Source organism: Glycine soja, chromosome 7 (genome assembly GCF_004193775.1).
Source record: "Glycine soja cultivar W05 chromosome 7, ASM419377v2, whole genome shotgun sequence".
NCBI classification, from domain to species: Eukaryota; Viridiplantae; Streptophyta; class Magnoliopsida; order Fabales; family Fabaceae; genus Glycine; species Glycine soja.
In genome coordinates this window covers 5937066-5953600 of record NC_041008.1, presented here as the reverse complement: position 1 = coordinate 5953600, position 16535 = coordinate 5937066, and the positions used below count along the sequence as shown (strand labels likewise).

Sequence of the window (16535 nt, the reverse complement as noted above, 5' to 3'; positions counted from 1 at the left end):
TTAATGGTATAGCTCCGAGCTTCTTGGCATTGCTGCCTCCGTTTTCCGTTCACCGTCTAATGAGGATACTCCTCCATGCACACAGGCTTCTTCAGACCATTGATCGTGCTGCCCCATACTAGGCATTACCTTTGCAGTTACTAACATCCCTTACTTTTTGAAGTTGGGATATCTATTATTGTTTGTGGATATGCCATTGCTGAAATGTTTTATCTGCCTTTCAAGAGAAGATACTATACGCCCATGGAATTGGGGGCATATTATTTGCTTGGTAGCTGTTGCTGTTTCTGTGGTTTGACTTCGGTCACGAGCAATTCATGGTAAATTTATAATTATTAAAAAAAGGTAACTATTTTTTTTTATATTTGTTATTATTCTTAATTTATTCTTGTATTACTTTAAAAAAACCCAATTAATTATTATTTAATAACTTTTTAAAAGGATAATTATTACACCTATATCTAACTAAAACAACAATTAAGACACAAGATACAAAATGTTTATTTTTCAATTAGAAATAATAATAATATTACCTTCCCGTAGAGCACTTTCCATATGAGAGGGATCTAATTTCTCTAGTTTATGAATATAATGTGATGCTTAAAATTTGTCCAGGATGACTTATGCATTCTCTAGAGATGGGGCCGTGCCATTGTCATCATTGCGGCACAAAGTCAATAAAATGTTACATAAAAATCATAAATATATCTTTTATATTATTATGTATTTACCAGTAATCAGTTAATTTGCTAATTAAATATTTATAATTTAATAAATCAATTAACAATATCATGTAAAAAAATTAATTTTGTAACTTTTAATTAATTTTTCAATTTTGATCAAAATAATTGATAAATTATTTTGATCAAAAGTTAATTACTATAGAAAATAGATAAATTAAAATTAACACATTTAAATATTAGCAAATATATATATATCCTAATTTTTCTTCACTTTATTTTAGTTACAAGGAATTTATATTAATTAGTTTTTTTCTTCCACGTTTTTTTTATCCCAAAATAAGACAATATGATACCTCAACGCACGTAGATTAAATGATAAAGAACTATTTTGACTTAATCCTATTAATTTTTAATTCAAATCCGAAAAATTTAGCTATGACTACTAAAAAGTTTGGTTGAATTAAATATTTTATTTTTCCTTTAGATATTACTAATTTTATTTTATTTAAAAAAATCATTCATTTTTAACTTTTATATTTTAACATGCATGGACACGTGCTTTAATTTTTTTAATGAAAAAGCTAAAATTGTATCACTTTTAAGATGCAAAGTTGTATTCTATTGTATGATTGAAATATGTGAAATCTAGAGTGTTAAACTACTCAAGATTTGATTTAGAACAAATTGATAGATGCTTAATATTTTTTTAGAAAGGAATCTAGCATTAGGGATCCCACATATTGGATGTATAAATATATAATTTGTGGTCCATACTTTACTTTGTTATTTATTTGCTATAAATGTTAGTCCTTAATCATATTATAATCATATTTCTTTTTTATTTTAATGAGATTTTGTATAAAAATAATAAACAATATTGATTTTTAAAAATTGTCTTAGAAGATGATTTTTTTTAAATCATCTTAGAATCCTAATATTTTTAACATTTTTAAATAATAAATAATACACAATTTCAAGAAAATTGATGTATAAATTAGTATTCTAATACAATTTAAAAATCATGGTTGAAAGTGTTTATTTTTCATGATGACAAATTTAAAAATAGTTCAGAACCGTTATGAAAAATACTTGAAAATGATCTTTGAAACAACTTTTTGTAGTAGTATTACTATTTTTTGACATACTATATTAACACCCCATGTAAATAAATAAAAAATGATATTTAAATTGATTATCCAATTTTCTGGATCCTTATCACAGTTATAATCAATCCCATTGTTGACCTTGGGTAAAGCTAACAATCTTTAGATGTTAATTGTAGGAGATGGGCAAAGTGGTAAACACCCACTACTATCAAACTTATGTTTAAGACATTTTTTTGAAGAATTATGTTGAAGACTTTGAAGCTTGAAACATAGGTAAAATGAATGGTAAACAAACAGAACATGTATTATTTTATTTTGTCATAAAACAATACATTCAAGTTTTAGTGTTACAAACTTACACTTCATTACTTCATTTTTATTCTCCAGGTCGTTTATGACTTATAATCACACACATTACATAATAAATAAAATATAAAACTGGCCACTTTCTTTGTTTTTTTTTTTTCGGTAGGCACCGGGCCACTTAATTTGTTGATCTCCTCTAACCATTTTCTTTTTGGTGAATCAATCTCCTCTAACTGCAATATTGGAGTCATTGCCTAAACAATTCATAAAAATTATGTTAGTTAATAATAATAATAATAATAATAATAATAATAATAATAATAATGACACGACTATGACAAAGACCACGAAAGATAGAAAATTTCTGAATTTAATTATAAATTAAACACAGTAATTAAGCTCTTTTCAAAGTTTAAATTGATGTTCTCAGGTAACAAACTAGAAACTAGTAAAAACTAAATTTCTGACCCGGCGTATTATAACAACAATTATAATAATGTTGAATAAAACAAATAAAGACATACCCTTGCCAGAAATGCCTATCGGTTTTGCATGGCAGAGTTCAGATCAGTTTCCAATGGGATATCATCTCTCCATTCGAATGTCACTTCTAACAGCTTGTCTGTTTTGACTGTACCTGCACACAAACTTTCCATCCTCTCGCAATCCCTTACTGTGAATTCCTCCAAGGACGGGAAACTTAAACTCCCTTTGTAGAACCTTCTCAACTTTCGTAATTCTATTAGATTCACCAGGATCCTGTGCGATATTTTGGGATTTAAGATAAAAATGTTAAAAGGATATTTTTTTAATAAGAATTTTAAAGAAATTTAATATATTATATAAAATATCAATTTTTATATTAATCTTTTAACTTTTTTAGCTGCAAAATCATGAGTTTTATAATCAAACAATTTTAACATTCCACTTTCAATAGATAAAATAGTTAAGTCATTCAATCTATCTTGTAACATTGTTAATTTTAGATATGATTTAAGTAATTTTAATTTTGAAAAACTTCTTACAACTATTATAGGGGTTGTCAATAAAACTCTATATGTAAGGTAAATATTTGAAAAAGAATCTAAGGGAGGTGTATTGGATTGGGATTTTGAGAGAATATTTTGACAAAAACAATCTTGAAGATTTTAAAAGATTATGTGGGATTGTATTGATTTTGTGGGATTTTAAAAGATTTTTTTTAAAAGACTTTTTACAATCAGGATTCTTAACCCAAGATTTTAATGGATTTCTAACACAAATTTTTAAGATTTCAAAGTACTTTATGGATTTTTAAGATTTTGAAAGATTAATACATTTTAAACAAAAAAATAACGGAAGTTACAAAAGTGAATGAAAAAGATGATAAATAAGGGTCATGCTAACATGCACACTTAGGGCACATGTTAAGGATACTTCCAATATTGACTATGTCTTAAAAACAATAATTTTTGACTTTTAAAAAAGTAAATTGCACAACTTTCAATACAAAATTTCTATACATAATACACTAACAAGTGTCTTAAGGACACATGTTAGCATTTTCCATAAAAATAATACTCATATATCATAAAATCATTTAAAAAAAAACTATTAACAAAATAACAATAATAATAACACAATAACAATTAAAAAATTATTAACACAATAATAATAATAATAACACGCTGTCAAAAAAATAATAACACATTAATAATTAACATTTTAATAATAACACAAGAAAATAATAATAATAATGGACGTTGTAAAAAAACAAGTTGAAGAAACAGAAAAAAAAAGAGTTTTTTATTTTGATTTGCATATACAGTACTAAAAAAAAAACAATATGAAATCTTGATGCATATCAATTGCCATTCTTTTGATGCATATTCATTGCCTGGACGTTGAAAACAATATGAATACGAAATCTTGAAGCATATACAGCACCCTTTTCTTTTGATTTGCGTAATATACATATAGTATGAACAATATTGACTATCGATTGCCATTAAAAAATAGGTAAAATTGATTGAAAAGTTGTAAGAGAATGAACCTGCTAGTGGTTTGTGTCTTGTTCGGCAGGAGAAGAAAAAGTCTTTGGAAGATTATGAAAAGTCTCAAGGGTTTGGGTGAGATTGTTGGAGGAGTATTTTATGTGTATTTCTAACTAAAAAGTCTCTCAAAATCCATTCCACAAAAGAATCCATCAAAATCTATTTACTTTTGAATACCAAAAGACATTTTAAAAGTGATAAGAAATCTCAATTGAATACCAACAGATTTTGTTGCCTTGAAAAAAAAATCTTTATTGTCTTAATTGAATATCACAAGATTTGTTTATATTTTATAAAAGTCTTGATTGAATACCACAAGACTTTTTAATCATAAAAAAGTCTTTTAAAATCCTTTGAAATCTTAATCCAATACACCCCCTAAAGTTTTAATATAACTCAATATTTTTATTGGTGTGCTAATTTCTTCTCTTGACACTTCTCTTAGTACTTTCAATTCTTAAAATAAATCAAGATCATCAATATCAATATCAAAGTATTCATTAAACCTTAAAAACTTTTCAAGATTAATACAATATTTTTTCAATTCATTCTCATCTAAAGCTTTAATTTTTTTGGAATCAAATAAAAAATAAAAAATAGTCTCATATTATAAAAATTGTTCAAATCCTGTCTCAATAGAATTAATTGATTGATCTAATATGTATAAAAAATACTTAATACGAAATGTGTGATCTCGTTACTAATTTTTAACTTGTTTAAGTGGTTTCCCTGGAATTCTCCACGCAAAATCATGTTCAGTTCATGTTCACCGAGTCTCAGGCGCTCTATGTTGGGAGTAAGCTACGAAGAGAAACCAACAATGAAGAAAAAGCAGGTTAGGGCAGTTATAGATCCAGCTCCTTTTTATAATTGAAATAATGAACTTTCATGCTAAAAGATGTCTAATAATTAATGACAAATTAACCAATTCAATTAAATAGGTGCAAACAAGTCAATTTAATAGTAGCTGTATTATCTGACTTATGTGGATAAATCATAAAAAAAATGGAAGTAGTAATGATACCTTTTGAATAGAGACTTGATTTAGAGCATGTGGTTCTAGATGTGTAAATGGCTTCAACTTTGGCAGATCACAGAGTGCCAATGACTTGACTTGGGGGAACGTAAGCTCAACATTTGAATTCCAAACATTCTCCAGATTTGGCAGCCCATCTAAAACCAAATTCTTGAGGGCAAAAGGGAGTGGTCCCATAGTTGTCACATCAAATATGATTTTCACAAAATCACAGTTTCGAACTTCCAATGTTTCCAAATTAGGTAATAAAGGAAGTAAAGAGAAGGGTAACACCGCATCTGATAAAAAATGGCAGCGGTCCACAATGAAGGTGTGTAAGTTAGTGAAGCAGAAGTGTGGGAGGATATGCAGTGAGTGAAGCCTAAGCCATATCTCTTGTAGTCGGCTACCTTTGAGGTCAATATAAAATACACGACGTGCAGAGTGCCATAACTGCAAACGTAAAAGAATAAATAAAAGAGTACTATTATTCTGTACGAAGAAATGCATCTTTAACCTAAGGACTATTTTTTATTTTTTTTAAAAATAAAGACTAATGTACAAAAGGTTATAAAATCAGAGATTAAATTATTTATTTACTCGAATATATAATAGGGGAGTGTCCAACTTTTATTACTACTGTATGAGATAAACAAACATAGACACGGCCAAAGACCAAGAGTAAGAAGACACATACCTACTGGAAAACATTGCAGAAAATTTAATAAAAACAAATTATAGTATAAATAATTATCTAAATGATTAACTGTTTATAAATTATAATTGTTCTGACTTCAAGCTTACTAGGATTAAGGTACTGCATTCGAGATACTGTCGGTGTCAATTGGTACTATAACTTTGATAGTTTTATTATGAGAAGGTACTTCAATGGTTTTGAAACAAAGAGAATATTTATAAATTATTTTTTTCTTGATTCTTGAGCAATTTGAAACTTTTTTAGCATACTAAAACAGTAGCATTTTAACAAATCTATTGAGAAAAAGATGATCGAAAACAGATTAAAAAGATATAGATACATACAAATTAAGAAGGGCATAATTAAGGAGCGCTAATTAGAAAAATAAATTGTATGATTTTTAATCCTATAAAAAAGAAAAGAGGAAGACAAAAAAATGACATTGTTGAAAACAATCAACAAAAATATCAAACTAAATAATATTTTTATAATTTTGATTTATAACCGTATCAAAATGGCGTTATATAATTCATGTGATTGATCTTATCTAATGGGATAATATTTTGTTATTTGTTATTTTCTAATAAGGAAAATTTTAGTCAAGACGCATGCAAATAAAAATTGAGACTGAAAGACAACAACAGAAAAAAAAAAATTTATGTTCCACCGGCCACCAGGAATGTCACAAATTATGTTTCTTTCAAACCAGTTGGATACAGATTATTATTTACAACTTTCAAAGTTGCTGAATGTGTAGCTTTACCTGACTGTGCTGATGAATCCATCATATACTTGCCATGTTCCACCTTTTTGAAGTCAGAGAGAATGTCAAATTCTAGGATTTTCTTTTTGTTTAAAAGTTAAAGTGAAGCCAAAAATTGCTCTAAATTAATGTTATTGTTTTTATATATAATTAAGATAGGAAAAGCCTTCAAATCCTAACATACTAATATAAGAATATTCATTTAAAGAGACTCAAGCAGCACTTACACTTTCTGAGGAATTATGAGTATGACTGGTAAAAAATAAACGGTGAGGAAATAAGAACCGGAGAGAAAATGGTGGGGGAAAAGAAATAAAAGAATATGAGAGTCCACCAATATTCAATTTCCTCGCTAGTTTAAGCATAAAATAATAAAGAATCAATATAGTTGTGATTGGCATTTTTTAGCAATATTTTCTGTAGCAATTTGAAATTGCCAAAACTTACATGGCAAAAGACATTTTTGGCAGGTTTTCGAACTATATCCAAAACCATCGGAAGTTGCATGGCAGGCGAAATTTGTGGCTATTTTTAGAGTTTTCTTACAGTTTTAAACCGCCAAATTAAAAGTATTTCACTAAAAGTAATTATCAATTTTTAAAAAATAGCTCATATATTTTTTTCTTCTTTATTTGTCCCAAGTTAATCACCTTTAGAACCTATTTTTATTCATTATAGCTTTTATTATTATTTTTTCTTTCTCCCTAACACAGCTAAATGTTTTGTTATTACACAGAAAAAGATAAATCAAATATCACATGAAACCAATTTTGACCAATCTAGCAACAGCAGCCCGTATTCAAAGCTTCTACTATGAGTGGGCGATACGCGGACACCAATTTGTACAGGCCAGCCCAACAAACCCATCAGTTAGTTTGTATTGGCTCTGCATGTGGCAGTTAGAACTTGAGAAGACATGGTGAAAGTGAAATGGTTCAATTTATTATATTGCATACTAATTTTATTTTTCAATAATTTTTAATTTGTACTTCTATTTTAAATCCTCATTTTTTAAAATATTTTATTGAGATTTATATTTTTATCGGTAACTAGGTTAACTCATCAGTCATCACTATAGTTATCTTGTTAGCCTTATGCTAGCCATTCATGCGTAGGATTATCCTCGACCATATAAAATAATTAATACAAATTTATTTTAGTTTAACTAGTGATTATAAATTTAAATTCTTAATATATATTGGCGCCAAATTCTCAGAAAAGAGACCTTAGCCACCCGTTGTGATTCTATCCAATTTAATAAGAATTGTTTTCTATGAAAAATGCTTTGAACTACATAACCAAAAGAGAAGTTGAATTAGCCTTTATTAATATATACGTTTGTATCTTAACATTTAAATTGTTGATATAAATATGATAAAGCTATTTTAATAATATGATAAATCATAAATCCTATTAATAAAAACAATTCTATAAGAAAATTGATGTATGTCATCAATAATTTAAATGCTAATATAATATTACATCATTAACAGTATACTAACCAAAAACATTTCTTGTGTTTGATATAATATGTTAAACAAAAATGTTTTGGATTGGACTTAACTCTTAATTTCTACAGTAAATTAAACGTATGCCCAAATCTTAAGTGTTAATTGAAGTAAATATTAAGTGCAATTTTTTTTAAATATAATTATGAACATTATTTTATCTAACCAAAAGTCACTATTATATTGTAAAACTAGATAATATCATCTCAAAGAGCCTCATCCTAAGGAATCCAACCTCTAACTGCTAAATATAATTAGAATCGTTACTAAAATAATAGATAATATTTCTTAAATATATATAATTGCTTTAGTGAAATAGTAACTGACATAAATATTAAAGTGTTCTTTACAAATATTCATCTCATGCTTGAGGTGTCTTAGTTAAAAAGAACGATAATATTTTTGATTAAGAGATTTCAAACATCATATCAGTCCACGTAAAATCCACTACAATTAACACAACCTAAAGTTTGATCAAAGTATACAATCTCATTTCAAATAATTTTTTCATAATGTAAATATTTAATTTTTTATTTCTTTATAGAGAAAAAACAATCAAGTTACTAGATGTATCTAATTAAAAAAATGCAGAAAAAAGTACCTAAAAAGAAAAGATGGCCTATCTTTATTAATTGTAAGACAATAAACTGAATTATATAGATTTATGAAGGAGATTGAAGAAATAATAAAAGTAAAGCTACATTTTTTTACAGGAAAAGTTATATTTTTTTTAATAACTATCATAATTAAGACTTTCAATGGTGTATGACACCAAAACTGAAATTCAATCTTGATGAAAACTTACACCTACTTGTTTAACAAATCTTTTTCTAATTGAATTAAATGAAACTTTCATCCAAATTGAGATTTTTTTCTTAAAGTTATTCTTTTTTTAGCTTTTCCGTTATACATAAAAAAGTCCAAACATAAATCAAAATTACATTAAATCTACGTTAACTAAATTTAAATTTATAAAGTTAAGTTCAATAATCAAATTTCACTTTTTCAATTAATTGTATTCCGAACACACACTAACTTCATAAGTGTTGTTAAGTGTGGATTATGTCACTGATTCTTATCTGAAAACATCAGAATGCATCCAATGGCACATGCCACTATGAAAAGAAGACTATTTGATATATTTGGCTTCTCGGGTATTTAAGTGGCTAATTAAATAGAAAATTGACAACTATTGATGATAATCAAATAATAGTAAAGCAAGAAAGGAGAAAAGTGATTAGCTTATATAAAGACCTCAATTACAACTATTTCATTAAGAGTTTCACAATTCTTCAAATTTGTTTCAATATTAATACATCACAGCTGGTTTAGACATTCCGTAAGTTTCCATCAGCCACTCGAAGAACGATGAAATGAAGCCCTCGACTTTATTATTTATTTCCTATGAAACGTCTAAAAACAGACGAGTCATCATGCGGAGGATATCGTGCTAGTTACTATAATAAAAACTCGTTACTCGTTAGCGTCAATTAACAGTGTTCCAGCACAAACCTTTTTTTTTTTTTTTCCTTCTTCATTATCCTTTGTGATTTTATGTTTCTTTCTTCTTCTATTTTTTATTCGTTTCTTTCTTTTTTTTTAGCCAAGGCCAGAAGTTAATTTTTTTTAATTAACCGTTTTGGTTCTATAGTGAAAAAATCAATGATAAACCCAAAACTCTAAGTTAATGGGAAGAAATTATAAAAAATGAAATTAGTGGGTTCAACTATATAAATATATATGAAATAAAATATAAAAATATAAGATTTTATTTACAATTTTTAATTTAAAAGAAAATTTATTGATAAATTTTAGAAAATGAGAAAGTGCAAATACATACCCTCACCATATTGTAGGTCCGTCATGGAAAAAAACTCAAATTTAGTAACAGAATATGTAACATGTTTGTGAGATCGTTTTATATTATAATTAAATTTTAATATTAAAAGATTAATTTTACAATAAGTCATATATTTTTTGAATTAATTTAATATTAAATTATAAATTTTAAAATTAATTTATTCGCACGGATACTCTTCGTAGTTTTAATGAATAATCGAATGATTCAGTACAGCAGTTACAATTCCGTTATTGGCCTTGGCTAAAGCCGATTTAGATGTTAATTGTAGGAGATTAGCAAAGTGGAAAACTCCAACTACAGTCAAGAGTTATGTTGAAGACTTTTTTTTTTCGACAAAGTTATAGATATTGAAAACTTTGAAGCTATGAATATAGGTAAAAGTAATACTAAACAAAAAGAACAATTAATATAACTTATAACGCACTTTTAGTTATAGACAGTAATTAAACTCTTTTAAAAATTAAAATTAATCTTTTAACATAGCATACCCGTAAAAACTAAATTCAGTAATTTTTTACACTAGTACATAAATAAAGATAAAAATAATTTAACATGGCCTCGAATTGCGAATTATTTAGGCAAAGTCATTCTCCTCAGCAAAAAGTTATTTCCATCCAAATTTCTGACACCGTGTATTATAACAAGAAGTCAACAATAATAATAATGTTGAATAAAAAGACATACGCTTGCCAGAAATGCCTATGGGTTTTGCATGGCAGAGTTGAGATCAGTTTCCAATGGGATAAGATACCCTTCCAATGTCACTTCTAACAACTTGTCTGTTTTGACTGTACCTGCACACAAACTTTCCATCCTCTCGCAATCCATTACTGTGAATTCCTCCAAGGACGGGAAACTTAAACTCCCTTTGTAGAACCTTCTCAGCTTTCCTAAATATTTAAGTTTCAAACAATTGAGCTGCTCAAATATTATCTCATCCTCATGTGATTCATCCCCTTCCTCAGAGACTATCTCTTCAATTGAATCACACTTTTTTATCTTCATTGTTTTGAGTTGACCCAAACTTTTGGCTGTTGAGGATGTGAACAAATATAGCAGACTCTCGCAACGGTTTACTTCCAAATATGTCAGATTGGAGAAAGACACTTTGCATGGTACCAGATTTATTGAACTCAAACAGCAGATTACTTGCAACGTTTCTAGATTTCTGAGAAAGGGCACAATCCCAGAGTTCTCTGACCCAATGGAAACAAGCTCTGGAAGGGAGTCCAAGCATAAGACTTTCCACTGTGATAGGAGTCCAGCCTCATCCACATTAAGACTATCAAAGCAGAAAATCCCCTTGAAGGAACCATCACACACCTCAAGCTTCTCTACATTGGGAACCAGTTGTAGAAATACGTCGTATTCAAACGACAGACCCAGAAGTTTTAACTTGTTTAAGTGGTTTCCCTGGAATTCTCCACGCAAAATCATGTTCAGTTCATGTTCACCGAGTGTCAGCTGCTCTATGTTGGGTGTAAGCTACGAAGAGAAACCAACAATGAAGAAAAAGCAGGTTAGGGCAGTTATTGATCCAGCTCTTTTTTATATAATTGGAATAATGAACTTTCATGCTAAAGAAGTCTAATAATTAATGACAAATTAACCAATTCAATTAAATAGGTGCAAAGAAGTCAATTTAAAAGAAATCAGTTTACTTAAAAACCAAAAAAGAAAAAAAGACGAACTAGGCTAGCTATTTATAAGGTGGGGAAAGGATATTGACACCGTATGTCGATATGTGTCCCAACAAATTTATTTCGAGTTTAATATTTTAAGACGGGAAAAGTGATAAATGAGATTCTTAGGAAGGTTGTAGAAGAAAATAATGAGAATAAGGATCGTACCTCAAATGCTGTTTCACATCATGAATATTGCAACATGTTCCATTATAAATTCATCATGATCAATATTGAATAGTAGCTGTAGTATCTGACTTATGTGGATAAATCATAAAAAAAATGGAAGCTAATATGCATAGAAGATGGATAGAAGACTCAACATAGCATATATAACTGTATAAGGGAAAGGTTCACAACTTTTTAATTTTAACAGGATGATAATTTGTTCATATATATAGAAGTAGTAAAGAACACTAATGATGGCAATTTAGTTCATATATATATATAGAAGTAGTAATGATAGATACCTTTTGAATACAGAGTTGATTTAGAGGATGTGGTTCTAGATGTGTAAATGGCTTCAACATGTCATACTTTAACTTTGGCAGATCACACAGTGCCAATGACTTCACTTCGGGGAGCGTAAGCTCAACATTTGTTTCTTTTGGATATGAATTCCAAACATTCTCCAGATTTGGAAGCCGCTCTAAAATCAAACTCTTGAGGGCAAAAGGGAGTGGTCCCATAGTTGTCACATCAAATATGATTTTCACAGAATCACAGTTTCGAACTTGCAATGTTTTCAATTTAGGTAATAAAGGAAGTAAAGAGAAGGGTAAGACCGCATCTGATAAAAAATGGCAGCCGTCCACAATCAAGGTGTCTAAGTACTTGAAGCGGAAGTGTGGGGGGATATGCAGTGAGTGAAGCCTAAGCCATATCTCTTGTACTGGGCTATCTTTGAGGTTAAGAACTGATCCCCTACGTGCAAAGTTCCATAACTGCACACGTAAAAGAATAAATTAATTATGTAAAAAGAGTAATTATTTTAAAAATAATAAATTAAAAAATGTAACAAATTTCTGATTATATTTTAGATTTCCGTTAACCGTGGATGCTCTCTAACCAAAATCCTGCCGTCAAAATTATTTACAAGATATGGGTGATTTTTTTTTTATCCTAGTTATATCCGATGCATTTTTTACATGGGTCATGTAATCTAATTATGTAACAAAATGAATTTTTTCATTGATTAGGTTTGTAATAGATGTAAAAGTCACTTTTTACAACAATTATAACTGTAATTGATGTATAAAAAACCTATTACATATCAATATTTTTCATATTATATCATATGACATGAATGTTAAATAAATTTGTTCCTTAAATACGTGATTATAAATTTTTATGTGTATAAATAATTATCTAATAAGATATATTAATTATTTAAATGAATATTAATATCTCGGGAATTAATTCTGTAGTTTTAGATAAGAAAATATCCTAATTCCTAAAAAAAATACTTACACCTTATATGAAAATAATTGTTTTACTTTTACCTATTTTCGTAAAATTATTGGCAAATATCCTACTGTATATACATCACCGAGGGGGAACAAGAAGGTTACAAGTATAAAATGAATTTGTTTTAGAAAAAAACAAAAAAAAAACATTCATACAATTTACACGTATCCTAAATAAAATTATGAAAATAATTATTTACGAAAATTCAGATTTAGAATTTCATTTAATTTTCGTAACATCTAAATTTGTATCAACTGTCAATTCAGTAAAAAAATTATAATTTGGCAGGTTAAAAGAATCTCAGTTGTAGTATTTATTAAACCAAACGTAAATGCGTCCAATGATACATTGCCTTGTAGAATAAAAATTATTTCGTAATAATTCTACCAGACCGTTGCATTGATTTGCTTTGTATGCCAATAATTAAGATTTAGGCTTGTCCATGCCATGAGAATGCTTCACTTTTGAATGAGACTAAATTAAAACCACGAGGATATATATGTAAATTTCATCTTCACTTAAATTTAATTTAATGCTTTTTTTTATCACATAACACAAAGTTAGGCTATTTTCCACTGCGGATCTAGAGGTGAGCAGACCCTAGACCCATCCCCATCCGCTTGCAACTTTTCATGTATATATGTTTTGAAGATGATTAGTTTAAAATTATAGTATAAAACCATTATAAAAAGAGTATAGTATAAAATAAAACTAATCTTGTATATTGTTATTATTTTTTTAAAAGGCTTGTATGTTATAATAATAATAATAAATAATAATAGTTAATGTAAAATTATTTAAGTGATCGATGTAATGATTAATGTTATAATTAGTATAAAATTAAAGTATATTTTTCAATTAGTTGATTCTAGTACATTCATTCTAAATTTATCATGAAATACACACAATGAATATTTTCCAGAATATTTTTTATGTCTTTGTTGTACTCATAAAAAAGTTTCTAGATATTTGTATCAGAGTAGATTATTTTTCAAAATTCAAAATTAATCGTTCAACAAAACATAGGTATGATCAAAACTAGATAGTGGAGTATTTTTTTTTTTACCTTATTCAGAAAAATTAAAAAAGAATTTAACATATTTATTGGTCTCAATTTGGGAATTATTTATAAGAAAAACACACAAATTTAATGACCCTTGCTTATAAAAAATTCATATATACAATGATTACTAACAAATACAGCATATCTAATCTCAGTCAAAATATAGGATTTAGATGCTCTCCAACATACTTTTCTCATCAACACAATGTATACTATTAGATTGATCTTGCAGTCAAGTCATACAATTAAGTTGATAAATAAAATTATTTGATTTATATCCATCTCCTACTTTATGCTCAAAAAAGAATCTCTTACCTTTTTAGTAAGCTAAATTCACTAATATTTAAATAATTTTTTTATATGCCTTACTTATACTAATTAACTTTTATTTGTATTAGTAATAATAATAATAATAATAATATACAATGAACCTAAACTTCTTCAAGTCAATCTAATTTTTTAATATCTATTTCATTTATTTTTATATATAAATGAAGAAATAACAAAAAGTTAAAGAAAATTAAAAAAATGAACAACTAACATTTTAACTACCCTAATCTAGATGTTAAATATAATTAGTATCTTAATCCTAGAAGATAATTTTTTATATAGTTAAAATTGCTAAAAGATAAATATTTTGAATGTATATATATAAGAGTGGATTATAAAAGATTGATAGTTTCTTTTATTTAATAGGATTAATATAAATCAAATTAAATGTTTTACTAATAAAATAAAAATTAAATAATTTTCAAATCATTTCTACAGTGACTTGAAAGAGTTTGGATTCATTTTATATCAGTATTATTAATATATATATATATATATATATATATATATATATATATATATATATATATATATATATATATATATATATATATAAGTTAAGTAGCACTGATAAAGTACATAGAAAATAAATTAAATTATTTAAATATTATGAGTTTAACGTAAAAAATTAATATGAGCCAAATTAAATTGGCACATAAATGTTGTTTCTGTGAGTTTTTTGGTTTTCCGAAAAATTGGACGACGCTAAGAATCCAAGATAAATTGAAGATGAATCTAATTAACCTAACGATGTATATTTTGCAGGAGAGGGATGAAGAGAAAAGTATGCTTGAAAGGATCTGCATCCTCTCAGAGATTCACTTATTGAGACGGTGCATTATAACAACAACATGACACCAATATCAATCATATTTAATGAAAATAATTGAAAACATACCTTTTCCCCAAATGCCTTCCGCATGGTAGAGTTCAGGTCATTTTCCAATTTGATAACATCTGAGCGACTACCCCAATAAGTACTTTTCTCAAGTTGAACTTGAACCAACTTGTCTGCTTTTAGGGTACCTGGACATAATGTTTCCATCCACTCGCACTTGATTACTGACAATTCCTCCAGGGATGGGAAACTTAGTAAACTTCCTCTGTAGAAGCTTCTGAGATTTCCTAATCCTTCAAGTTTCAAACAATTGAGCTGCGGAAATATTATTTCATCCTCATGTGATTCACCTCCCTCCTTAGAGACTACCTCTTCAATTGAATCACACCTTTTTATCTCCATTCTTTTGAGTTGACCCAAACTTCTTGCTGTTGAGGATTTGAACAAATATAGCATGCTATTGCATCTTTCTACTTCCAAATATGTCAGATTGGAAAAAGACACTGTAGATGGTACCAAGTCTTTTAAACTAGAGCAACCTATTACTTCCAAGGTTTCTAGATTTCCGAGTAAGGGCTGAATCAAAGAGTTCTGTAACCCAATGGAAACAAGCTCTGGAAGGGAGTCCAAGCATAAGACTTTGAGCTGTAATAGGAGTCCAGCCTCATCCACATTAAGACTATCAAAGCAGAAAATCTCCTTGAAGGAACCATCATACACCACAAGCTTCTCGATATTGGGCGCCAGTTTTAGAATTTCATATGGAAATTCATCCGACCCTCTATGAAAGCCCACAGTAAGAACTTGTAGCTTGTGTAAGAAGTTTCTCTGAAATTCTCCACGCTTGATCATCTCCAGTCCTTTTTCACCCAGTGACAGGCATTGCAAGTTGGATGTAGGCTACCAAGAGAAACCGATAACCAAGCAAAAGAAGGTTAGGGCAGTTATAGATCCAGATCTTTTGTTTACAATGAAAAACGAACTCTAATTTCATGATAAAAGATATCCGATAATTAGTTACAAATTAACTATTTCAATAAAATAGGTTCAAACAAGTCAATGCAAAGAAGAAGAAAAAGTTCACTAAACCAAAAAGGAAAAAGAGATGAACCAGGCTAGTTATTAATAAAGGGATTTTGATGCGGTATGAGCGTTATTTATTTGTAGTTTAAAGTTTTAGATG

The 16535-nt window shown here is 28.1% G+C and overlaps 1 protein-coding gene across 1 annotated transcript in view; it reads right to left on the bottom strand.

Annotated features, from left to right (window-relative positions):
• The window catches only part of LOC114418376, a 236154-nt gene that overhangs the window by 49465 nt on the left and 170154 nt on the right, over window positions 1-16535 (bottom strand). The window contains exon 15 of the mRNA XM_028383680.1: window positions 12125-12567. Coding sequence (XP_028239481.1) covers window positions 12125-12567 — 443 coding nt within the window. The remainder of the gene's footprint in view (window positions 1-12124; window positions 12568-16535) is intronic.